Genomic DNA, 27,129 nt, shown 5'->3' with positions numbered 1-27,129 from the left:
AAAAGTTGAAAAATCCACCCAAAACCTAAAAACCTAAAAATTGAAATTTTTATATGAAAAACTTCTTTTGCCCATATCTCCTTAAATATGAGTCCTAGAGCGAAAAGGACTTTAATTCGTGACCACCCCCAAAAAATTGAAAAATCCACCCAAAACTTAAAAAAATTGAAATTTTTATATGAAAAACTTCTTTTGCCCATATCTCCTTAAATATGCGTCCTAGAGCGAAAAGGACTTTAATTCGTGACCACCCCCAAAAAGTTGAAAAATCCACCCAAAACCTAAAAAAATTGAAATTTTTATATGAAAAACTTCTTTTGTCCATATCTCCTTAAATATGCGTCCTAGAGCGAAAAGGACTTTAATTCGTGACCACCCCCAAAAAATTGAAAAATCCACCCAAAACTTAAAAAAATTGAAATTTTTATATGAAAAACTTCTTTTGCCCATATCTCCTTAAATATGCGTCCTAGAGCGAAAAGGACTTTAATTCGTGACCACCCCCAAAAAGTTGAAAAATCCACCCAAAACCTAAAAAAATTGAAATTTTTATATGAAAAACTTCTTTTGTCCATATCTCCTTAAATATGCGTCCTAGAGCGAAAAGGACTTTAATTCGTGGCCACCCTCAAAAAATTGAAAAATCCACCCAAAACCTAAAAAAATTGAAATTTTTATGTGAAAAACTTCTTTTGCCCATATCTCCTTAAATATGCGTCCTAGAGCGAAAAGGACTTTAATTCGTGACCACCCCCAAAAAATTTAAAAATCCACCCAAAACCTAAAAAATTTGAAATTTTTATATGAAAAACTTCTTTTGCCCATATCTCCTTAAATATGCGTCCTAGAGCGAAAAGGACTTTAATTCGTGACCACCCTCAAAAAATTTAAAAATCGACACAAAACCTAAAAAAATTGAAATTTTTATATGAAAAACTTCTTTTGCCCATATCTCCTTAAATATGCGTCCTAGAGCGAAAAGGACTTTAATTCGTGACCACCCTCAAAAAATTGAAAAATCCACCCAAAACCTAAAACAATTGAAATTTTTATATGAAAAACTTCTTTTGCCCATATCTCCTAAACTAAGCGTCCTAGAGCGAAAAGGACTTTAATTCGTGACCACCCTCAAAAAATTGAAAAATCCACCCAAAACCTAACAAAATTGAAATTTTTATATGAAAAACTTCTTTTGCCCATATCTCCTAAACTAAGCGTCCTAGAGCGAAAAGGACTTTAATTCGTGGCCACCCCCAAAAAATTTAAAAATCCACCCAAAACCTAAAAAAATTGAAATTTTTATATGAAAAACTTCTTTTGCCCATATCTCCTAAACTAAGCGTCCTAGAGCGAAAAGGACTTTAATTCGTGACCACCCTCAAAAAATTGAAAAATCCACCCAAAACCTAACAAAATTGAAATTTTTATATGAAAAACTTCTTTTGCCCATATCTCCTAAACTAAGCGTCCTAGAGCGAAAAGGACTTTAATTCGTGACCACCCTCAAAAAATTGAAAAATCCACCCAAAACCTAAAAAAATTGAAATTTTTATATGAAAAACTTCTTTTGCCCATATCTCCTTAAATATGCGTCCTAGAGCGAAAAGGACTTTAATTCGTGACCACCCTCAAAAAATTGAAAAATCCACCAAAAACCTAACAAAATTGCAATTTTTATATGAAAAACTTCTTTTGCCCATATCTCCTTAAATATGCGTCCTAGAGCGAAAAGGACTTTAATTCGTGACCACCCTCAAAAAATTGAAAAATCCACCCAAAACCTAACAAAATTGAAATTTTTATATGAAAAACTTCTTTTGTCCATATCTCCTTAAATATGCGTCCTAGAGCGAAAAGGACTTTAATTCGTGACTACCCCCAAAAAATTTAAAAATCCACCCAAAACCTAAAAAAATTGAAATTTTTATATGAAAAACTTCTTTTGCCCATATCTCCTTAAATATGCGTCCTAGAGCGAAAAGGACTTTAATTCGTGACCACCCTCAAAAAATTGAAAAATCCACCCAAAACCTAACAAAATTGAAATTTTTATATGAAAAACTTCTTTTGCCCATATCTCCTAAACTAAGCGTCCTAGAGCGAAAAGGACTTTAATTCGTGACCACCCTCAAAAAATTGAAAAATCCACCCAAAACCTAAAAAAATTGAAATTTTTATATGAAAAACTTCTTTTGTCCATATCTCCTTAAATATGCGTCCTAGAGCGAAAAGGACTTTAATTCGTGACCACCCCCAAAAAATTTAAAAATCCACCAAAAACTTAAAAAAATTGAAATTTTTATATGAAAAACTTCTTTTGCCCATATCTCCTTAAATATGCGTCCTAGAGCGAAAAGGACTTTAATTCGTGACCACCCTCAAAAAATTTAAAAATCGACACAAAACCTAAAAAAATTGAAATTTTTATATGAAAAACTTCTTTTGCCCATATCTCCTTAAATATGCGTCCTAGAGCGAAAAGGACTTTAATTCGTGACCACCCTCAAAAAATTGAAAAATCCACCCAAAACCTAACAAAATTGAAATTTTTATGTGAAAAACTTCTTTTGCCAATATCTCCTTAAATATGCGTCCTAGAGCGAAATTTTTATATGAAAAACTTCTTTTGCCCATATCTCCTAAACTAAGCGTCCTAGAGCGAAAAGGACTTTAATTCGTGACCACCGCCAAAAAGTTGAAAAATCCACCCAAAACCTAAAAACCTAAAAATTGAAATTTTTATATGAAAAACTTCTTTTGCCCATATCTCCTTAAATATGAGTCCTAGAGCGAAAAGGACTTTAATTCGTGACCACCCCCAAAAAATTGAAAAATCCACCCAAAACTTAAAAAAATTGAAATTTTTATATGAAAAACTTCTTTTGCCCATATCTCCTTAAATATGCGTCCTAGAGCGAAAAGGACTTTAATTCGTGACCACCCCCAAAAAGTTGAAAAATCCACCCAAAACCTAAAAAAATTGAAATTTTTATATGAAAAACTTCTTTTGTCCATATCTCCTTAAATATGCGTCCTAGAGCGAAAAGGACTTTAATTCGTGACCACCCCCAAAAAGTTGAAAAATCCACCCAAAACCTAAAAAAATTGAAATTTTTATATGAAAAACTTCTTTTGCCCATATCTCCTAAACTAAGCGTCCTAGAGCGAAAAGGACTTTAATTCGTGACCACCCCCAAAAAGTTGAAAAATCCACCCAAAACCTAAAAAAATTGAAATTTTTATATGAAAAACTTCTTTTGCCCATATCTCCTTAAATATGCGTCCTAGAGCGAAAAGGACTTTAATTCGTGACCACCCTCAAAAAATTGAAAAATCCACCCAAAACCTAACAAAATTGAAATTTTTATATGAAAAACTTCTTTTGCCCATATCTCCTTAAATATGCGTCCTAGAGCGAAAAGGACTTTAATTCGTGACCACCCCCAAAAAATTTAAAAATCCACCCAAAACTTAAAAAAATTGAAATTTTTATATGAAAAACTTCTTTTGTCCATATCTCCTTAAATATGCGTCCTAGAGCGAAAAGGACTTTAATTCGTGACCACCCCCAAAAAGTTGAAAAATCCACCCAAAACCTAAAAAAATTGAAATTTTTATATGAAAAACTTCTTTTGTCCATATCTCCTTAAATATGCGTCCTAGAGCGAAAAGGACTTTAATTCGTGACCACCCCCAAAAAGTTGAAAAATCCACCCAAAACCTATAAAAATTGAAATTTTTATATGAAAAACTTCTTTTGCCCATATCTCCTAAACTAAGCGTCCTAGAGCGAAAAGGACTTTAATTCGTGACCACCCCCAAAAAGTTGAAAAATCCACCCAAAACCTAAAAAAATTGAAATTTTTATATGAAAAACTTCTTTTGCCCATATCTCCTTAAACATGCGTCCTAGAGCGAAAAGGACTTTAATTCGTGACCACCCTCAAAAAATTGAAAAATCCACCCAAAACCTAACAAAATTGAAATTTTTATATGAAAAACTTCTTTTGCCCATATCTCCTTAAATATGCGTCCTAGAGCGAAAAGGACTTTAATTCGTGACCACCCCCAAAAAATTGAAAAATCCACCCAAAACCTAAAAAAATTGAAATTTTTATATGAAAAACTTCTTTTGCCCATATCTCCTTAAATATGAGTCCTAGAGCGAAAAGGACTTTAATTCGTGACCACCCTCAAAAAATTGAAAAATCCACCCAAAACCTAAAAAAATTGAAATTTTTATATGAAAAACTTCTTTTGCCCATATCTCCTAAATTAAGCGTCCTAGAGCGAAAAGGACTTTAATTCGTGACCACCCTCAAAAAATTGAAAAATCCACCCAAAACCTAACAAAATTGAAATTTTTATATGAAAAACTTCTTTTGCCCATATCTCCTTAAATATGCGTCCTAGAGCGAAAAGGACTTTAATTCGTGACCACCCCCAAAAAATTTAAAAATCCACCCAAAACCTAAAAAAATTAAAATTTTTATATGAAAAACTTCTTTTGCCCATATCTCCTTAAATATGCGTCCTAGAGCGAAAAGGACTTTAATTCGTGACCACCCCCAAAAAGTTGAAAAATCCACCCAAAACCTAAAAAAATTGAAATTTTTATATGAAAAACTTCTTTTGTCCATATCTCCTTAAATATGCGTCCTAGAGCGAAAAGGACTTTAATTCGTGACCACCCCCAAAAAATTGAAAAATCCACCCAAAACCTAAAAAAATTGAAATTTTTATATGAAAAACTTCTTTTGCCCATATCTCCTTAAATATGCGTCCTAGAGCGAAAAGGACTTTAATTCGTGACCACCCCCAAAAAATTTAAAAATCCACCCAAAACCTAAAAAAATTGAAATTTTTATGTGAAAAACTTCTTTTGCCCATATCTCCTTAAATATGCGTCCTAGAGCGAAAAGGACTTTAATTCGTGACCACCCTCAAAAAATTGAAAAATCCACCCAAAACCTAACAAAATTGAAATTTTTATATGAAAAACTTCTTTTGTCCATATCTCCTTAAATATGCGTCCTAGAGCGAAAAGGACTTTAATTCGTGACCACCCCCAAAAAATTGAAAAATCCACCCAAAACCTAAAAAAATTGAAATTTTTATATGAAAAACTTCTTTTGCCCATATCTCCTTAAATATGCGTCCTAGAGCGAAAAGGACTTTAATTCGTGACCACCCCCAAAAAATTGAAAAATCCACCCAAAACCTAAAAAAATTGAAATTTTTATATGAAAAACTTCTTTTGCCCATATCTCCTTAAATATGCGTCCTAGAGCGAAAAGGACTTTAATTCGTGACCACCCCCAAAAAATTTAAAAATCCACCCAAAACCTAAAAAAATTGAAATTTTTATGTGAAAAACTTCTTTTGTCCATATCTCCTTAAATATGCGTCCTAGAGCGAAAAGGACTTTAATTCGTGACCACCCCCAAAAAATTTAAAAATCCACCAAAAACTTAAAAAAATTGAAATTTTTATATGAAAAACTTCTTTTGCCCATATCTCCTTAAATATGCGTCCTAGAGCGAAAAGGACTTTAATTCGTGACCACCCTCAAAAAATTTAAAAATCGACACAAAACCTAAAAAAATTGAAATTTTTATATGAAAAACTTCTTTTGCCCATATCTCCTTAAATATGCGTCCTAGAGCGAAAAGGACTTTAATTCGTGACCACCCTCAAAAAATTGAAAAATCCACCCAAAACCTAACAAAATTGAAATTTTTATGTGAAAAACTTCTTTTGCCAATATCTCCTTAAATATGCGTCCTAGAGCGAAATTTTTATATGAAAAAATTCTTTTGCCCATATCTCCTAAACTAAGCGTCCTAGAGCGAAAAGGACTTTAATTCGTGACCACCGCCAAAAAGTTGAAAAATCCACCCAAAACCTAAAAACCTAAAAATTGAAATTTTTATATGAAAAACTTCTTTTGCCCATATCTCCTTAAATATGAGTCCTAGAGCGAAAAGGACTTTAATTCGTGACCACCCCCAAAAAATTGAAAAATCCACCCAAAACTTAAAAAAATTGAAATTTTTATATGAAAAACTTCTTTTGCCCATATCTCCTTAAATATGCGTCCTAGAGCGAAAAGGACTTTAATTCGTGACCACCCCCAAAAAGTTGAAAAATCCACCCAAAACCTAAAAAAATTGAAATTTTTATATGAAAAACTTCTTTTGCCCATATCTCCTAAACTAAGCGTCCTAGAGCGAAAAGGACTTTAATTCGTGACCACCCCCAAAAAGTTGAAAAATCCACCCAAAACCTAAAAAAATTGAAATTTTTATATGAAAAACTTCTTTTGCCCATATCTCCTAAAATATGCGTCCTAGAGCGAAAAGGACTTTAATTCGTGACCACCCTCAAAACATTGAAAAATCCACCCAAAACCTAACAAATTGAAATTTTTATATGAAAAACTTCTTTTGCCCATATCTCCTTAAATATGCGTCCTAGAGCGAAAAGGACTTTAATTCGTGACCACCCCCAAAAAATTTAAAAATCCACCCAAAACTTAAAAAAATTGAAATTTTTATATGAAAAACTTCTTTTGTCCATATCTCCTTAAATATGCGTCCTAGAGCGAAAAGGACTTTAATTCGTGACCACCCCCAAAAAGTTGAAAAATCCACCCAAAACCTAAAAAAATTGAAATTTTTATATGAAAAACTTCTTTTGTCCATATCTCCTTAAATATGCGTCCTAGAGCGAAAAGGACTTTAATTCGTGACCACCCCCAAAAAGTTGAAAAATCCACCCAAAACCTATAAAAATTGAAATTTTTATATGAAAAACTTCTTTTGCCCATATCTCCTAAACTAAGCGTCCTAGAGCGAAAAGGACTTTAATTCGTGACCACCCCCAAAAAGTTGAAAAATCCACCCAAAACCTAAAAAAATTGAATTTTTTAAATAAAAAACTTCTTTTGCCCATATCTCCTTAAACATGCGTCCTAGAGCGAAAAGGACTTTAATTCGTGACCACCCTCAAAAAATTGAAAAATCCACCCAAAACCTAACAAAATTGAAATTTTTATATGAAAAACTTCTTTTGCCCATATCTCCTTAAATATGCGTCCTAGAGCGAAAAGGACTTTAATTCGTGACCACCCCCAAAAAATTGAAAAATCCACCCAAAACCTAAAAAAATTGAAATTTTTATATGAAAAACTTCTTTTGCCCATATCTCCTTAAATATGAGTCCTAGAGCGAAAAGGACTTTAATTCGTGACCACCCTCAAAAAATTGAAAAATCCACCCAAAACCTAAAAAAATTGAAATTTTTATATGAAAAACTTCTTTTGCCCATATCTCCTAAACTAAGCGTCCTAGAGCGAAAAGGACTTTAATTCGTGACCACCCTCAAAAAATTGAAAAATCCACCCAAAACCTAACAAAATTGAAATTTTTATATGAAAAACTTCTTTTGCCCATATCTCCTTAAATATGCGTCCTAGAGCGAAAAGGACTTTAATTCGTGACCACCCCCAAAAAATTTAAAAATCCACCCAAAACCTAAAAAAATTAAAATTTTTATATGAAAAACTTCTTTTGCCCATATCTCCTTAAATATGCGTCCTAGAGCGAAAAGGACTTTAATTCGTGACCACCCCCAAAAAGTTGAAAAATCCACCCAAAACCTAAAAAAATTGAAATTTTTATATGAAAAACTTCTTTTGTCCATATCTCCTTAAATATGCGTCCTAGAGCGAAAAGGACTTTAATTCGTGACCACCCCCAAAAAATTGAAAAATCCACCCAAAACCTAAAAAAATTGAAATTTTTATATGAAAAACTTCTTTTGCCCATATCTCCTTAAATATGCGTCCTAGAGCGAAAAGGACTTTAATTCGTGACCACCCCCAAAAAATTTAAAAATCCACCCAAAACCTAAAAAAATTGAAATTTTTATGTGAAAAACTTCTTTTGCCCATATCTCCTTAAATATGCGTCCTAGAGCGAAAAGGACTTTAATTCGTGACCACCCTCAAAAAATTGAAAAATCCACCCAAAACCTAACAAAATTGAAATTTTTATATGAAAAACTTCTTTTGTCCATATCTCCTTAAATATGCGTCCTAGAGCGAAAAGGACTTTAATTCGTGACCACCCCCAAAAAATTGAAAAATCCACCCAAAACCTAAAAAAATTGAAATTTGTATATGAAAAACTTCTTTTGCCCATATCTCCTTAAATATGCGTCCTAGAGCGAAAAGGACTTTAATTCGTGACCACCCCCAAAAAATTTAAAAATCCACCCGAAACCTAAAAAAATTGAAATTTTTATGTGAAAAACTTCTTTTGCCCATATCTCCTTAAATATGCGTCCTAGAGCGAAAAGGACTTTAATTCGTGACCACCCTCAAAAAATTGAAAAATCCACCCAAAACCTAACAAAATTGAAATTTTTATATGAAAAACTTCTTTTGCCCATATCTCCTAAACTAAGCGTCCTAGAGCGAAAAGGACTTTAATTCGTGACCACCCCCAAAAAATTGAAAAATCCACCCAAAACCTAAAAAAATTGAAATTTTTATATGAAAAACTTCTTTTGTCCATATCTCCTTAAATATGCGTCCTAGAGCGAAAAGGACTTTAATTCGTGACCACCCCCAAAAAATTGAAAAATCCACCCAAAACCTAAAAAAATTGAAATTTTTATATGAAAAACTTCTTTTGCCCATATCTCCTAAATATGCGTCATAGAGCGAAAAGGACTTTAATTCGTGACCACCCCCAAAAAATTGAAAAATCCACCCAAAACCTAACAAAATTGAAATTTTTATATGAAAAACTTCTTTTGTCCATATCTCCTTAAATATGCGTCCTAGAGCGAAAAGGACTTTAATTCGTGACCACCCCCAAAAAATTTAAAAATCCACCCAAAACCTAAAAAAATTGAAATTTTTATGTGAAAAACTTCTTTTGCCCATATCTCCTGAAATATGCGTCCTAGAGCGAAAAGGACTTTAATTCGTGACCACCCTCAAAAAATTGAAAAATCCACCCAAAACCTAACAAAATTGAAATTTTTATATGAAAAACTTCTTTTGCCCATATCTCCTTAAATATGCGTCCTAGAGCGAAAAGGACTTTAATTCGTGACCACCCTCAAAAAATTGAAAAATCCACCCAAAACCTAACAAAATTGAAATTTTTATATGAAAAACTTCTTTTGCCCATATCTCCTAAACTAAGCGTCCTAGAGCGAAAAGGACTTTAATTCGTGACCACCCTCAAAAAATTTAAAAATCCACCCAAAACCTAACAAAATTGAAATTTTTATATGAAAAACTTCTTTTGCCCATATCTCCTAAACTAAGCGTCCTAGAGCGAAAAGGACTTTAATTCGTGACCACCCTCAAAAAATTGAAAAATCCACCCAAAACCTAAAAAAATTGAAATTTTTATATGAAAAACTTCTTTTGCCCATATCTCCTTAAATATGCGTCCTAGAGCGAAAAGGACTTTAATTCGTGACCACCCCCAAAAAGTTGAAAAATCCACCCAAAACCTAAAAAAAATGAAATTTTTATATGAAAAACTTCTTTTGCCCATATCTCCTTAAATATGCGTCCTAGAGCGAAAAGGACTTTAATTCGTGACCACCCCCAAAAAATTGAAAAATCCACCCAAAACCTAACAAAATTGAAATTTTTATATGAAAAACTTCTTTTGTCCATATCTCCTTAAATATGCGTCCTAGAGCGAAAAGGACTTTAATTCGTGACCACCCCCAAAAAATTGAAAAATCCACCCAAAACCTAAAAAAATTGAAATTTTTATGTGAAAAATTCCTTTTGCCCATATCTCCTTAAATATGCGTCCTAGAGCGAAAAGGACTTTAATTCGTGACCACCCTCAAAAAATTGAAAAATCCACCCAAAACCTAACAAAATTGAAATTTTTATATGAAAAACTTCTTTTGCCCATATCTCCTAAACTAAGCGTCCTAGAGCGAAAAGGACTTTAATTCGTGACCACCCTCAAAAAATTTAAAAATCCACCCAAAACCTAAAAAAATTGAAATTTTTATATGAAAAACTTCTTTTGCCCATATCTCCTTAAATATGCGTCCTAGAGCGAAAAGGACTTTAATTCGTGACCACCCCCAAAAAATTGAAAAATCCACCCAAAACCTAAAAAAATTAAAATTTGTATATGAAAAACTTCTTTTGCCCATATCTCCTTAAATATGCGTCCTAGAGCGAAAAGGACTTTAATTCGTGACCACCCTCAAAAAATTGAAAAATCCACCCAAAACCTAAAAAAATTGAAATTTTTATATGAAAAACTTCTTTTGCCCATATCTCCTTAAATATGCGTCCTAGAGCGAAAAGGACTTTAATTCGTGACCACCCCCAAAAAATTTAAAAATCCACCCAAAACCTAAAAAATTGAAATTTTTATGTGAAAAACTTCTTTTGCCCATATCTCCTTAAATATGCGTCCTAGAGCGAAAAGGACTTTAATTCGTGACCACCCTCAAAAAATTGAAAAATCCACCAAAAACCTAACAAAATTGAAATTTTTATATGAAAAACTTCTTTTGCCCATATCTCCTTAAATATGCGTCCTAGAGCGAAAAGGACTTTAATTCGTGACCACCCTCAAAAAATTGAAAAATCCACCCAAAACCTAACAAAATTGAAATTTTTATATGAAAAACTTCTTTTGTCCATATCTCCTTAAATATGCGTCCTAGATCGAAAAGGACTTTATGGACAAACTTCACGTTTGTCCAAATTATTATGAATTTATTACTATTTATTTATGATTTTCTTTTATGAATTTTTAATGAATTTCAATGAATTACTCTTTAATGAATTGCATTTTTGGATTAATGAATTATGAATTAAATTGTACTCTCTATTTTGCTTTGAATTATAAATGTGAATTATTTTGAATAACTTTTAGTAAAATCTTACTAAATTATTATCGATAAAAATCTATTGTGAATTTTTCCTAAATGAATTTAGTACTCTAAGCTCTCATCGGTTTAAGACGCTTTCTTTGTATTCACTTTCCCTCCAACTTTCAAACGGTGAGCATCAAAACCCATTTCTCCTCTCCTTTACTTTCTTCTATATTTTAAATAAACCATTGTATTACCATCTAAACTAAAACATTCCTGTGTTATCATTTATTTTCTTTCCGGTGGTTACTTCCTCATAACATTGTTGATTGTTTCTCATTGCTCTGAGAAATAATCAACAAAACCCGCTCATACAGTCCACTTGCTTTCTACAGGGGTATTTCACCAAACAACAAATCACCTGGTTGCTCCACTTCTCTGCATTGAAATCCCCCCAACCCTTTCATGGTCCTCCGTAGCCGTTCACTGGTAACTACACCATAAAATCCACAAACATCAACATTAACATCACAATCCACAACACTAAGGTAATCCCCCATCTCTTTACCATAGTTAGTTGTGTGAAACCGCCGGTAAGTGATACAAATCACAAAACGAACGTATGCAAACACAAAAAATCGGGAGTGATCGGTAGTGAAACGCGAAAAAAACATTATAAAAAGGTAAAAAAAAATTATTAAAACGTTTAAAAAAGTGTTAAAAGTCAATTAAAAACAGTAAAAAATAAGAAAAGTGTCCGATAAAATTTGTAAAAATTATATAAAAGTGAAGAAAATAAGGTTTAAGTCCCAAAAAGTATAAAATATATTGGTAAAAGTTAGAATAAAATCGTTAAAAGCCTGTCAAACTTCAAATAATTCCCCAAAACTTTGCTAAACTCCCATAAAAATTTATTTCCAATCCGCCAAAACATAATAAAAGAAGCAATATTCCCTATATCGGTCGAAAAAATTGTGTTTGCAAACGGTTGTTTGTATGTATGTATGTATATGTCCCAATATCTCTAAAAATTTGAAGTGCAAAAGTGCGAATTTTCTTATTATATTTGTGCAAAGGAAAAAAAGTGAAAATCCTGTAATTTCCCTGGTTGTCCGTCCGTTTAACGGTACCAAAACAGTTATTTCTGAGAAAAAATCGTCCAAAAAATTTGCAAAGTGAAGGTCAAAGCGGTCAAAGAATTTAATATTTATGCGTATGTCTCTATTAATGTATGTTTGTTTGTATATCATGTCAACATATGCATAAACGAAGTTCAGTGACTTTGCAATGTAAATGTAAAAGCAAATAAAAGAATAACAAGAAGAAGAATTTCCCCTTTTGCTTTGCAAATAAATTCATTGCTATTTACTTTGTGAACATAGAATTCCGAAAGCAGTGAAATTGTGAATAAAAAAAAAAAACAGTTCCACCATTATCCACCATCAAATAAACAGGTATTTCTATTATTATTTTTTTTTTCCTTTCATTTCGTTTATTTTCATCAATTCTTTTGGTTGATCTCATCAATACATTTCACAATAACAATGTACATATGATCATATGACAATCATTGTTGTTTAGTGTGTTGCCATATTAATCCCACTAACATAATAAAAAGGTGTGAAATTGACTTGAATTCAAGCAATTGGAATTAAAGGCGTATTGCATGATAATCACCATTTTCAAATATGTTACCGAAAGTAAAATAGAAGACAATACACCGGTTTGATCGTATTACACATTCAATTTCACATACACACATTACATACAATTGCACAATCATCTCTATATAATCGCACAAGCACTAATCCCATTTGCACTTTATTAATTTTTACAAATCATGAATATATATTAACATACACCGAAATTAAAATCAATATATCATTTATTTATATTATTTATTTATGGAAAAATTTATTTGAGTGTCTAATATACGGTACATGCGAAAATTTTAATGCATACACAGAGAGAAAAATTAATCAAATCCCAATAATATTGAAACGAATACCCAAAAGAATACAAACACATACAGCCATTTGTGGTACATTTAATTTTGCACAACAATTCATCACCATAAACATTTCAACAATACACGTGGAAGAATTCTTTACACTGTGAAAAATTTTTCTGTCGTTTAATTAAATACACTTGGAAAATCGCCATTTTCGTTTAAATGCAATTATCAAAATATCATAAAATAAAACTATTGGTCCAAGTACACTTGGGAAAAAATATATAGAAAGAATTAAATTTCTGCCCAAATTACACTTAGAAAAAATACTAATTTGAAAAAAAAAACACGCGTAAAATTTAAGTTTGATCGAAATATTCTAAAAATTAATTATTTGCATCAAAATAGAATTTAAAGGAATATTATAAAAGGGAAGTAATTAAATAATTTGATCGAATTACACTGAAAAAAATATATATAAAAATTTAAAAATCCGAAATACATTTAAAAAAAAATATTATAAAGTCAATAATTTGGATTAAAACTACACACAAACCAATTTTGCAAAGCCAGATTAAAATACACTCAAAAAATTACAAGATTTTGATAAAATTACACTCAAAAAAAAAGTTTGCTAAATTTGATTAAATTCACTTACAAATATCAAGTTTGATAAAAGTGCACTCTACAAAAATTAAATACAATTAAAAAATCTAAAATTCACTGAAAAACTAAGACATTTTTCAAACAATACACTCAAAAAAAAAATCTGATTAATAATATTGAATAAATAAACTTAATAAATTGATTTTTTTAATTAAAATACAATAAACGCAAATTATTAAAAAAAAATACAAAGAAATGAAAATTCTCTAATTTTATCAAAGTACACTGCGAAAAAGTAATTTTGATCAAAAAGCAAAATTCTCTAATTTTCATCAAAATATATTAAAAAATCCAAAGTTTATTAAAATCTCTAATTTCGATCAAATACACTCAACAAAATATTTTCGAATTTTGATCTGAATGCATTAAAAATATTTGTAATTTCGATCATATCTCTCGTTTAAAATATAAAAATTGCTTATTATTATTATTAATTTTGGTTTGCACACAAAATCCAAAATTTTATTAAAATATTTACATTATTTGTCAAAATACGCGTAAAATCAAAATTGGCTACGAAAAAAAATTGAAACATACCCAGTACACTTTAAAAAATTTTCTTCGGTATCATCATAACACACTGCAGAGAAAATTCAATTTCAATCTGAATTACACTGAAGAAAATAACTCTCGATTTAATTAAGTACATTACGGAAAATTATTCAAAATTACGACACTCAGAAAAATTTTTCCTTTGTCACCCAAAATATACACTGATCAAATCAACGATTGCAACTACACTCAAAACCAACATCAACGTATGGTTTATGTATAACTCACCAAAATAACAGGTAAATTGTGTAAAGTGAACATACAACGAATATTATTTGAAATCAAAACTAGCGGCTTATATGGAAAATTGTGAACATTTATCGCAATTTCCGAATCCGAACAATAACTACATCTCTGCTCATATGTTTAAAAAGTCGAAAATATCATCGCAAAACCTAGTTGGATGATAAAACACATTTTTATCGCTATAAAATATAACATTTACATCTCTGCTTATACGATTAAAAAGTGAAATCTAACTGAAATCTAATCTCAAAGCCGAGTTGGCTTGTAACACATAATTTTCTCGCTCTGTAAAATTAACATCTCTTGCTCTGTGAGCTGTATTATTATATTTGTCTATTGTGCTATATCGAAATTTGAAGAAATTTTTTAACTTTATTAAGGATATATGATTTTTTCGAAGACACTCAAGAAAGTCGTATTTCTTTTGAATTGGTTCAATATATTTCTCGTTGAAACTTAAATTTCTCGCTCTGTGAAGCTTACTATTATATGGCCTGTTGTGCTTACAAGAGTATTTGGAGGAATTGTTGAACTTTCTTGGAGACATATGATTTTTTTCTATTCTAATGAATTTTAGAAAGTCATAGTTCATTTGAATGAGTTCAATATATTTCGCTAAAATCGAACTTTACTGTGAAACACTCTCAATGAAATTTGATAACATCTTCTCTCCTCAATGAAAGATAAAACTTTGTTTTTTATGAAAATCATCTATTTCTGTTGAAAATTTGGTTTGAATCAATTTTTATCGAAATCGAATTCGTCAATTTCGTCACATTCTATATAAAATAGAACATCTCGGTATTTGTGGGAACAAAATTAAATTTTTTTCAATTACATTTCATGAACTGCAATCAATTAAAATTGATTCATTACATTTCTTTGCATATTTAACTCATCAGTTATTCTCTTGAACAAGTAAACTACTATATTTTCGCAACATTTGCAAACACCGCTAATTAGTTTATTGGTTCAGGGGATACATTTTCTCATTAAACGCGAATAAACGGTTGGAGGTCACCCGCAAAACTTCACATTTACATTTCATATACGTAAACATTTTGATTCTCACTGAGTATCAACGATTCTGTTTTATTCCATCGATAAATCCCGCAGATTCGATTTTCCCGACTAAGTCGACGGATTTTAATAACGATATAATTTGATTTGTTACCGATATGAATCCTACAAATAATCCTAGTGACCCTTCATCTGGACATTCTGGATCCAGCGGTTCTTCAAATATCAAAGCGGCGGGAACTGCATCTCTTGCTTACGACAGATTTCTCTTCGATTGTGAATATTTGATACTTTTCTGTACACAATTCGAACAGTGTGATATCGGAGACCAAACGGACTCTGTATTGGAAGTCAAATTGGAAGACTTGGAAAAAAGATGGCAACAACTTCAAACTTCGTACCAAACTATAATGCTATCTCCAAGCTCTACTGATCCAAAGGACATTAAAGCTAATGCTAAGATAAATTTCAATGCCAGTTCAGAGGCATATTATACCGCAAGGTCTCAAATTTTAGATATTCTAAGAATATCTGGAGGCCATACACGACAACAAGCCAGACATAGTCTAATTCCCGAATATGTTCCGCAGAATCGAAATCCTGTTCCAATCTCCTCTCATGAGTCGAACGACAGCTATATTAAAGTCCCTCCTTGTGATACCGAGGTGTTTAAAGGTGGTTACGAGGAGTGGCCCTCGTTCCGTGACATGTTCACGGCAGTTTATGTCAATCATCCGAAATTAACCCCCGCTCAAAAACTTTACCATTTACGCAATAAGACCAGAGGCCCAGCTGGAGCAATTGTCAAGCGTTATACTTTATGCAATGAGAATTTCTCTTTGGCGTGGGACGCGCTCAAGTCTCGCTATGAGAATAAACGAGTTTTGGTCGACAATCAATTAAAAATTCTCTTTAATATACCCGTTGCATCTGTAGAGAACAGTGAATCAATTCAAAGGATTCAATCTACAGTTAATGATTGTTTATGTACACTTCGAACGCTCGATGTCGACGTAAGTGGTTGGGATCCAATTCTCATTTATTTAATTTCTACTAAATTACCCGATGAGACTCTTTCTCTATGGGAACAATCCCTTAGATCTCATCGAGAATTGCCAACATGGAACCAACTTGATGAATTTTTGATAAATAGATTCGAAGTAGTTGAACGCATATCAAGTATTCGATACACCAAGCAGCAACATACCAACTCATCTCAAATCTCCAATAAAACTGATCATACCATTAAAGGCTCATCTCAGGGCTCTGGCAAGATTCAAACGTATCATTCTCAAGAAAAACTTGCATCTACATGCATTCTTTGTGAAACAAATCATACTTTGCGAGTTTGTCCGAAGTTCCGACAACTTACCGCACAACAACGTGTAGATGTGGTATACAAACATAAAATTTGCAGTAATTGTCTTTCATCATCTCACCTCAAAACGAACTGCAAAAGCATTAACACTTGTATTATTTGTCATAAATCCCATCACAGTTTGCTTCATCTCAGAAATAATTACAATGAGAATAAAAACCGAGGTCCTGTAAACAATGAATCTATAAATGAAAGCCAGAATCATCAAAAGCCCACTAAAAATGTTACAAATCAATTGCCGTTAGATGAAGGTCCCTCTTCGTCAAGGCAAATTAATTCCTCACACATTCAAGCAAATTTTGCTTCAAATAATGATATGATTTTGCTTCGAACTGCTTTAGTGCAGATTGAACACATGGGAGAATTTTTCACGGTCAGAGCTCTAATAGATCCGGGCTCTCAACGAACTTTTATTTCTCAGCGAATCCAGAACCTATTACAGCTTCCAACAATTAAGGCCAACTTTGAGATATCAGGAATTGGAGGTCAAATTCAGAAATCTGACAAGCTATGCCAGATGGTTATAGTTTCGAAAAACCGAGACATTCGTTTTAGCGTATCTGCTATTGTATTACCAAATGTAACCAAGAAACTTCCTACTGTTTCATTCGAAATTCCGAATCCTTCTGAATTAAACGATCTCGAGTTGGCGGATCCACATTTTAATAAGTCTTCCCATATTGATTTGGTTCTTGGAAACGATTCTGAACGTTTCATTAACATTGACGGAATCAAAAAGAATATATGTGGAGAAACCTCTGCGTATAATACAATATTCGGTTGGGTACTTAGTGGTCCAATGCGGACTGAAACTATATTATCATTCTCTGTAAATGTTCTCGAATCCGAAGGGACTGCTCTCAGCGATTTGTTGAGAAAATTTTGGGAACAGGAAGAAGTACCAACCTCCCATCTCGTCTCAGCTGCTGATGCGTTCTGTGAGGAATTTTATAAAAAAACTACTACTCGAATTTCAAATGGTCGTTACATGGTGAGACTTCCTTTTAGGGAAGAGTTTTCTCAATCAATGTACTTGGGCTCATCGAGATTTATTGCTATGGCACAATATAATCATATGGAACGCAATTTATCCAAGAATTCTGAATTAAGAACTCAATACAATGAAGTTCTCAACGAGTACATTGAACTTGACCACGCAGAAGAGACATCGTCTCGTGAAATATGTTCCGATGGCAAGTTTAACTCATTTTATTTACCACACCATGCGGTGATACGACCCGAACACAAGTCGACAAAAGTTCGAATCGTCTTTAATGCATCACGGAAAACAAAGTCAGGTTTCTCCCTGAATGATGTATTGCATACGGATCCGACTTTACAATCTGATCTCACCTCTATAATTTTGAATTGGCGGAAATATCAATACGTTTTCTGCGGTGATATTCAGAAAATGTATAGACAAATTCTTTTACACCCGCATGACAGACCCTACCAACGTATTTTATTGCGGGGTTCTACAGATGGTCCTATCAAAGACTATCAACTTAAAACTGTCACTTTTGGCATCAACTGTGCCCCTTTTCTCGCTATACGCACTCTATTGCAATTAGCATCTGAGTATGAAGGAAAATATCCCAGAGTTGCGGAGATTCTTAGGCGGGAGACATATGTTGATGACATTTTGTCGGGAGGTTTCTCAATGGAAGAAGCCCTGAAGGCACAAGCTGAATTAATTGAAGTTTTAACTCAAGCAGGATTTCCTCTCAAGAAAATAATAGCAAATGACCCGGAATTACTTTCTCACATCCCATCTCAAGATTTATACGATTCAGACTTCTTGCGGTTTCATGAATCAAGTTCAACAAAAACTTTAGGAGTGAAATGGAATGCTTTATCCGATTCATTCACATATTCATTGGAACCCTTTGAATGTAATCAATTGATGACAAAGCGCATGGTATTATCGGCTATTGCGCAATTATTTGATCCTGCGGGGTGGATAGCTCCAGTCATCATCAGATCCAAAATCTTAATGCAGCAGTTATGGCTCGAAGGTATTGGATGGGATGACAACCTTAGCCCAGAATCTCAATCAACCTGGGAGAGGCTGGTGTCTGATCTTTCTCACGTAAATTCCATTACTATACCAAGATGGTTACAATACTGTCCAAGTGACAAACTAGAGATTCACGGTTTCTCAGATGCGTCTCAGGCCGCATATTGTGCATGCGTTTATATTCGCTGCCAAACTCAAAAATTTGTCGTCTTCTCTAATCTGCTTGTTGCTAAAAGTAAAGTTGCACCGCTTAAACCAGTTTGTTTACCGAGATTGGAATTGAATGGCGCATATCTTTTAGCGAAGCTGGTTAAATACGTTGTCTCAACATTAAACTTTAAATTCAGTGCCATAACATTATGGACAGATTCTTCCATAGTACTGGGATGGCTTTCGAAACCCCCTTGGTCTTGGGAGACATATGTGGCGAATCGGACCGCTCAGATTCACGATCTGGTTCCGGAAGGGATTTGGCGTCATGTTCCCACGCATGATAACCCAGCCGATTTAGGCACTAGGGGCTGCCGGCCCCAAGATTTGGTTGATAATTCTTTATGGTTTAATGGTCCGAACTGGTTGACTAGGCCACACACAGCCTGGCCAGAAAATAATCCCCTTGTGGCTCCGGAGATCGGAAAACGTACAACCGTTCACACATATCATGATGCGATTGAGGAGCCAGACATCTTACTCAGATTTTCGTCCTATACTCGTGCATTACGAGTAATATCATATATGTTTAGATTTTACAACAATTGTCTCAGTCGAATTAAATCGAGATCGAGACTTTCGCAACCATTTCTTACGCAACATGAGGTGAAATTGGTGAAATTTCGTCTAATCACATTATCTCAGAGTAAATTTTACCCAGTTGAATATAACAATCTCCTTCAGTCTAAATTAATAGAAAATAAGAGCACATTGAAGTGTTTGAATCCTTTTCTTGATCAAGAGAATATTATGCGAGTGAATGGAAGGCTGGCTGATTCATCTCTGTCGTACAACGAACGCTACCCTATAATTCTTCCGGGGAATTCTCGTCTCTGTTTTTTATATTTGTCACACTTACACCAGGTGCTGGCACACGCTGATTGTACCCTAATGTGTAGGATGGTACAAACAGAATTTTATATCTCACGTCTGAAACCAAGAGTGAAAAGTATCATACATAAATGTAAAACATGCATCATATTTAAACAGAAATCATGCAGCCAAATAATGGCTCCTCTTCCACCCTTGAGATGTACTCTTTCTCCTCCCTTTCATATAACAGGCATTGATTTTGCAGGGCCTTTTGAACTAAAAAGTTCCACATTGCGAAGATCTCCTATCATAAAAGGCTACGTCTCAATTTTTGTCTGTTTCGCGACTAGAGCTATCCATTTGGAGCCTTGCTCGGAACTCTCATCACTGGCATTTGAAGCCGCATTCACACGATTCGTCGGGAGGCGGGGGCTACCCCAAAGGGTTGTTTCCGATAATGGGAGAAATTTTATTGGGGCTAGTCGGAAAATGCTGAAAGAATTCGCCAGCTTTGTTAAAACGACAGCTCACGATATCTCTCAGAAATATTCAGCTCATGGCTTCGAATGGCAATTTATTCCACCCCACGCACCCCATATGGGAGGACTGTGGGAATCGGCGGTCAAAAGCTTTAAGCATCATTTTAAGCGCATTGCTGGAGCACACCGATTCACATTTGAACAATTTGCAACAATTCTCGCACGAATAGAGGGAATTCTCAATTCACGACCGATCTCAGCAATCTCAGAGGATCCCTCAGATTTGTTGGCACTGACACCAGGTCATTTTTTAAAAGGGTCACCGATCATGTCCTTCCCAGAAACACCAGCACAGAATATTTCACTAGTTAATAGATGGACGAAGTTGAAAGCTCTTCACCACCAATTTGCCATAAGGTGGAAAGAGGACTACCTCAAAACTCTACATAAACGATATAAATGGAAAAACTCTTCCCCGAATTTAAAGATAGGTGATCTCGTTGCAGTAATGGATGATCTGCTTCCACCTAACGACTGGCGTTTAGGTCGAATTGTTGATACTCACCGTGGTTCCGATGATAATATACGGGTGGCGGATGTTAGAATCGCATCCGGGATAATCACACGACCAATTGTTAAATTATGCTACTTACCACTTCTAGATCAAACTCCTTCCGACTCATCCACCTAACATTAGAACCTCTCATGATCATTACTTTTCCCAACTTTTTCTTTCCCACTCCATTTCCATTTCCTACACTAAAGTCATATCCCATTACAGATCCTTTCATCCCAAAATGTCGTATCATCGGGTTTATGAATGCGCCATTTGCAAGGAAAGGCACTCTTTGCGTGACTGTCCTATTTTTATTATGATGACGGTAGCGGATAGACGGGTTACAGTACGCAATCACAAGTACTGTATGAACTGCCTCGCGAAAAGCCACACTGTTGAGAACTGCCACTCTTCGCAAACGTGCCGAAAGTGCGGTTACCAGCACCATACGATGCTTCACCCTCAGATCTCCTTGACTCCTACAGCCACGACTCCATCCTGCTTCACCCCGAGAACGACCACTAGAAGACCCAACACCACTCCGCAAACCAATGCATCTGCACGACGACGGCCGACAGTAACTCGTACTGTAAGGACTACAAGACGAACGATGAAGAAGAATCCGATAGCCCAGCAACCTGCCTCGTCGACCCGGAGGCCAACGAAACCAAACCGAGCCAATAAGAAGAATAGGAAGCGTCCAGCAAAAGCAAAACTGAACCAGCAGGTGCTCGCAGAAGCCATCAAGTCCTTAGCCACGGTCCTATGCCAACCAGATTTTGCGTAAGAGCAAGGCCGGGGGCATGGACAAACTTCACGTTTGTCCAAATTATTATGAATTTATTACTATTTATTTATGATTTTCTTTTATGAATTTTTAATGAATTTCAATGAATTACTCTTTAATGAATTGCATTTTTGGATTAATGAATTATGAATTAAATTGTACTCTCTATTTTGCTTTGAATTATAAATGTGAATTATTTTGAATAACTTTTAGTAAAATCTTACTAAATTATTATCGATAAAAATCTATTGTGAATTTTTCCTAAATGAATTTAGTACTCTAAGCTCTCATCGGTTTAAGACGCTTTCTTTGTATTCACTTTCCCTCCAACTTTCAAACGGTGAGCATCAAAACCCATTTCTCCTCTCCTTTACTTTCTTCTATATTTTAAATAAACCATTGTATTACCATCTAAACTAAAACATTCCTGTGTTATCATTTATTTTCTTTCCGGTGGTTACTTCCTCATAACATTGTTGATTGTTTCTCATTGCTCTGAGAAATAATCAACAAAACCCGCTCATACAGTCCACTTGCTTTCTACAGGGGTATTTCACCAAACAACAAATCACCTGGTTGCTCCACTTCTCTGCATTGAAATCCCCCCAACCCTTTCACTTTAATTCGTGACCACCCCCAAAAAATTTAAAAATCCACCCAAAACCTAAAAAAATTGAAATTTTTATATGAAAAACTTCTTTTGTCCATATCTCCTTAAATATGCGTCCTAGAGCGAAAAGGACTTTAATTCGTGACCACCCCCAAAAAATTGAAAAATCCACCCAAAACCTAAAAAAATTGAAATTTTTATATGAAAAACTTCTTTTGCCCATATCTCCTTAAATATGCGTCCTAGAGCGAAAAGGACTTTAATTCGTGACCACCCCCAAAAAATTGAAAAATCCACCCAAAACCTAAAAAAATTGAAATTTTTATGTGAAAAACTTCTTTTGTCCATATCTCCTTAAATATGCGTCCTAGAGCGAAAAGGACTTTAATTCGTGACCACCCCCAAAAAATTGAAAAATCCACCCAAAACCTAACAAAATTGAAATTTTTATATGAAAAACTTCTTTTGTCCATATCTCCTTAAATATGCGTCCTAGAGCGAAAAGGACTTTAATTCGTGACCACCCTCAAAAAATTGAAAAATCCACCCAAAACCTAAAAAAATTGAAATTTTTATATGAAAAACTTCTTTTGCCCATATCTCCTTAAATATGCGTCCTAGAGCGAAAAGGACTTTAATTCGTGACCACCCTCAAAAAATTGAAAAATCCACCCAAAACCTAAAAAAAATAAAATTTTTATATGAAAAACTTCTTTTGCCCATATCTCCTTAAATATGCGTCCTAGAGCGAAAAGGACTTTAATTCGTGACCACCCTCAAAAAGTTGAAAAATCCACCCAAAACCTAACAAAATTTAAATTTTTATATGAAAAACTTCTTTTGCCCATATCTCCTAAACTAAGCGTCCTAGAGCGAAAAAGACTTTAATTCGTGACCACCCTCAAAAAATTTAAAAATCCACCCAAAACCTAAAAAAATTAAAATTTTTATATGAAAAACTTCTTTTGCCCATATCTCCTTAATATGCGTCCTAGAGCGAAAAGGACTTTAATTCGTGACCACCCCCAAAAAATTTAAAAATCCACCCAAAACCTAAAAAAATTGAAATTTTTATATGAAAAACTTCTTTTGCCCATATCTCCTTAAATATGCGTCCTAGAGCGAAAAGGACTTTAATTCGTGACCACCCTCAAAAAATTGAAAAATCCACCCAAAACCTAAAAAAATTGAAATTTTTATATGAAAAACTTCTTTTGCCCATATCACCTAAAGTAAGCGTCCTAGAGCGAAAAGGACTTTAATTCGTGACCACCCCCAAAAAATTTAAAAATCCACCCAAAACCTAACAAAATTGAAATTTTTATGTGAAAAACTTCTTTTGCCCATATCTCCTTAAATATGCGTCCTAGAGCGAAAAGGACTTTAATTCGTGACCACCCTCAAAAAATTGAAAAATCCACCCAAAACCTAACAAAATTGAAATTTTTATATGAAAAACTTCTTTTGTCCATATCTCCTTAAATATGCGTCCTAGAGCGAAAAGGACTTTAATTCGTGACCACCCCCAAAAAATTGAAAAATCCACCCAAAACCTAAAAAAATTGAAATTTTTATATGAAAAACTTCTTTTGCCCATATCTCCTTAAATATGCGTCCTAGAGCGAAAAGGACTTTAATTCGTGACCACCCTCAAAAAATTGAAAAATCCACCCAAAACCTAAAAAAATTGAAATTTTTATATGAAAAACTTCTTTTGCCCATATCTCCTTAAATATGCGTCCTAGAGCGAAAAGGACTTTAATTCGTGACCACCCTCAAAAAATTGAAAATTCCACCCAAAACCTAAAAAACTTGAAATTTTTATATGAAAAACTTCTTTTGCCCATATCTCCTTAAATATGCGTCCTAGAGCGAAAAGGACTTTAATTCGTGACCACCCCCAAAAACTTTAAAAATCCACCCAAAACCTAACAAAATTGAAATTTTTATATGAAAAACTTCTTTTGTCCATATCTCCTTAAATATGCGTCCTAGAGCGAAAAGGACTTTAATTCGTGACCACCCTCAAAAAATTGAAAAATCCACCCAAAACCTAAAAAAATTGAAATTTTTATATGAAAAACCTCTTTTGCCCATATCTCCTTAAATATGCGTCCTAGAGCGAAAAGGACTTTAATTCGTGACCACCCCCAAAAAATTTAAAAATCCACCCAAAACCTAAAAAAATTGAAATTTTTATATGAAAAACTTCTTTTGCCCATATCTCCTAAACTAAGCGTCCTAGAGCGAAAAGGACTTTAATTCGTGACCACCCCCAAAAAATTTAAAAATCCACCCAAAACCTAAAAAAATTGAAATTTTTATGTGAAAAACTTCTTTTGCCCATATCTCCTTAAATATGCGTCCTAGAGCGAAAAGGACTTTAATTCGTGACCACCCTCAAAAAATTGAAAAATCCACCCAAAACCTAAAAAAATTGAAATTTTTATATGAAAAACTTCTTTTGCCCATATCTCCTTAAATATGCGTCCTAGAGCGAAAAGGACTTTAATTCGTGACCACCCCCAAAAAATTTAAAAATCCACCCAAAACCTAAAAAAATTAAAATTTTTATATGAAAAACTTCTTTTGCCCATATCTCCTAAACTAAGCGTCCTAGAGCGAAAAGGACTTTAATTCGTGACCACCCTCAAAAAATTGAAAAATCCACCCAAAACCTAAAAAAATTTAAATTTTTATATGAAAAACTTCTTTTGCCCATATCTCCTTAAATATGCGTCCTAGAGCGAAAAGGACTTTAATTCGTGACCACCCTCAAAAAATTGAAAAATCCACCCAAAACCTAAAAAAATTGAAATTTTTATATGAAAAACTTCTTTTGTCCATATCTCCTTAAATATGAGTCCTAGATCGAAAAGGACTTTAATTCGTGACCACCCTCAAAAAATTTAAAAATCCACCCAAAACCTAAAAAAATTGAAATTTTTATGTGAAAAACTTCTTTTGCCCATATCTCCTTAAATATGCGTCCTAGAGCGAAAAGGACTTTAATTCGTGACCACCCTCAAAAAATTGAAAAATCCACCCAAAACCTAACAAAATTGAAATTTTTATATGAAAAACTTCTTTTGCCCATATCTCCTAAACTAAGCGTCCTAGAGCGAAAAGGACTTTAATTCGTGACCACCCCCAAAAAAGTTAAAAATCCACCCAAAACCTAAAAAAAATTAAAATTTTTATATGAAAAACTTCTTTTGCCCATATCTCCTTAAATATGCGTCCTAGAGCGAAAAGGACTTTAATTCGTGACCACCCCCAAAAAAATTAAAAATCCACCCAAAACCTAAAAAAATTGAAATTTTTATGTGAAAAACTTCTTTTGCCCATATCTCCTTAAATATGCGTCCTAGAGCGAAAAGGACTTTAATTCGTGACCACCCCCAAAAAATTTAAAAATCCACCCAAAACCTAAAAAAATTGAAATTTTTATATGAAAAACTTCTTTGGCCCATATCTCCTTAAATATGCGTCCTAGAGCGAAAAGGACTTTAATTCGTGACCACCCTCAAAAAATTGAAAAATCCACCCAAAACCTAACAAAATTGAAATTTTTATATGAAAAACTTCTTTTGCCCATATCTCCTAAACTAAGCGTCCTAGAGCGAAAAGGACTTTAATTCGTGACCACCCCCAAAAAATTTAAAAATCCACCCAAAACCTAAAAAAATTGAAATTTTTATATGAAAAACTTCTTTTGCCCATATCTCCTTAAATATGAGTCCTAGAGCGAAAAGGACTTTAATTCGTGACCACCCTCAAAAAATTGAAAAATCCACCCAAAACCTAAAAAAATTGAAATTTTTATATGAAAAACTTCTTTTGCCCATATCTCCTAAACTAAGCGTCCTAGAGCGAAAAGGACTTTAATTCGTGACCACCCTCAAAAAATTGAAAAATCCACCCAAAACCTAAAAAAATTGAAATTTTTATGTGAAAAACTTCTTTTGCCCATATCTCCGTAAATATGCGTCCTAGAGCGAAAAGGACTTTAATTCGTGACCACCCCCAAAAAATTTAAAAATCCACCCAAAACCTAAAAAAATTGAAATTTTTATATGAAAAACTTCTTTTGCCCATATCTCCTAAACTAAGCGTGCTAGACCGAAAAGGACTTTAATTCGTGACCACCCTCAAAAAATTGAAAAATCCACCCAAAACCTAAAAAAATTGAAATTTTTATATGAAAAACTTCTTTTGCCCATATCTCCTAAACTAAGCGTCCTAGAGCGAAAAGGACTTTAATTCGTGACCACCCTCAAAAAATTGAAAAATCCACCCAAAACCTAACAAAATTGAAATTTTTATATGAAAAACTTCTTTTGTCCATATCTCCTTAAATATGCGTCCAAGAGCGAAAAGGACTTTAATTCGTGACCACCCCCAAAAAATTGAAAAATCCACCCAAAACCTAAAAAAATTGAAATTTTTATATGAAAAACTTCTTTTGTCCATATCTCCTTAAATATGCGTCCTAGAGCGAAAAGGACTTTAATTCGTGACCACCCCCAACAAATTTAAAAATCCACCCAAAACCTAAAAAAATTGAAATTTTTATATGAAAAACTTCTTTTGCCCATATCTCCTTAAATATGCGTCCTAGAGCGAAAAGGACTTTAATTCGTGACCACCCCCAAAAAATTGAAAAATCCACCCAAAACCTAACAAAATTGAAATTTTTATATGAAAAACTTCTTTTGTCCATATCTCCTTAAATATGCGTCCTAGAGCGAAAAGGACTTTAATTCGTGACCACCCCCAAAAAATTTAAAAATCCACCCAAAACCTAAAAAAATTGAAATTTTTATGTGAAAAACTTCTTTTGCCCATATCTCCTAAACTAAGCGTCCTAGAGCGAAAAGGACTTTAATTCGTGACCACCCTCAAAAAATTGAAAAATCCACCCAAAACCTAACAAAATTGAAATTTTTATATGAAAAACTTCTTTTGT

The 27,129-nt window shown here is 33.5% G+C and overlaps 2 protein-coding genes across 2 annotated transcripts; both read left to right on the top strand.

The window, feature by feature from the left end:
* Nucleotides 1-11,038: 11,038 nt before the first annotated feature.
* Nucleotides 11,039-21,576, top strand: LOC142229938 (uncharacterized). The gene is made up of 2 exons (XM_075300536.1): nucleotides 11,039-11,423; nucleotides 20,989-21,576. Exon 2 carries the CDS (start codon nucleotides 21,005-21,007, stop codon nucleotides 21,548-21,550), a length of 546 nt encoding a protein of 181 aa, XP_075156651.1. The 5' UTR covers nucleotides 11,039-11,423; nucleotides 20,989-21,004; the 3' UTR covers nucleotides 21,551-21,576.
* LOC142231143 (uncharacterized) lies at nucleotides 15,469-20,898 on the top strand. Its single transcript, XM_075301762.1, has one exon. The coding sequence runs from the start codon at nucleotides 15,469-15,471 to the stop codon at nucleotides 20,896-20,898; it is 5,430 nt and encodes a 1,809-aa protein (XP_075157877.1).
* Nucleotides 21,577-27,129: the final 5,553 nt, after the last annotated feature.

The sequence above is a fragment of the Haematobia irritans genome, chromosome 3 (genome assembly GCF_050003625.1).
Source record: "Haematobia irritans isolate KBUSLIRL chromosome 3, ASM5000362v1, whole genome shotgun sequence".
NCBI classification, from domain to species: Eukaryota; Metazoa; Arthropoda; class Insecta; order Diptera; family Muscidae; genus Haematobia; species Haematobia irritans.
The sequence above is the reverse complement of the archived record's forward strand: the minus strand, read 5'-3'. Positions and strand labels throughout refer to the sequence as shown.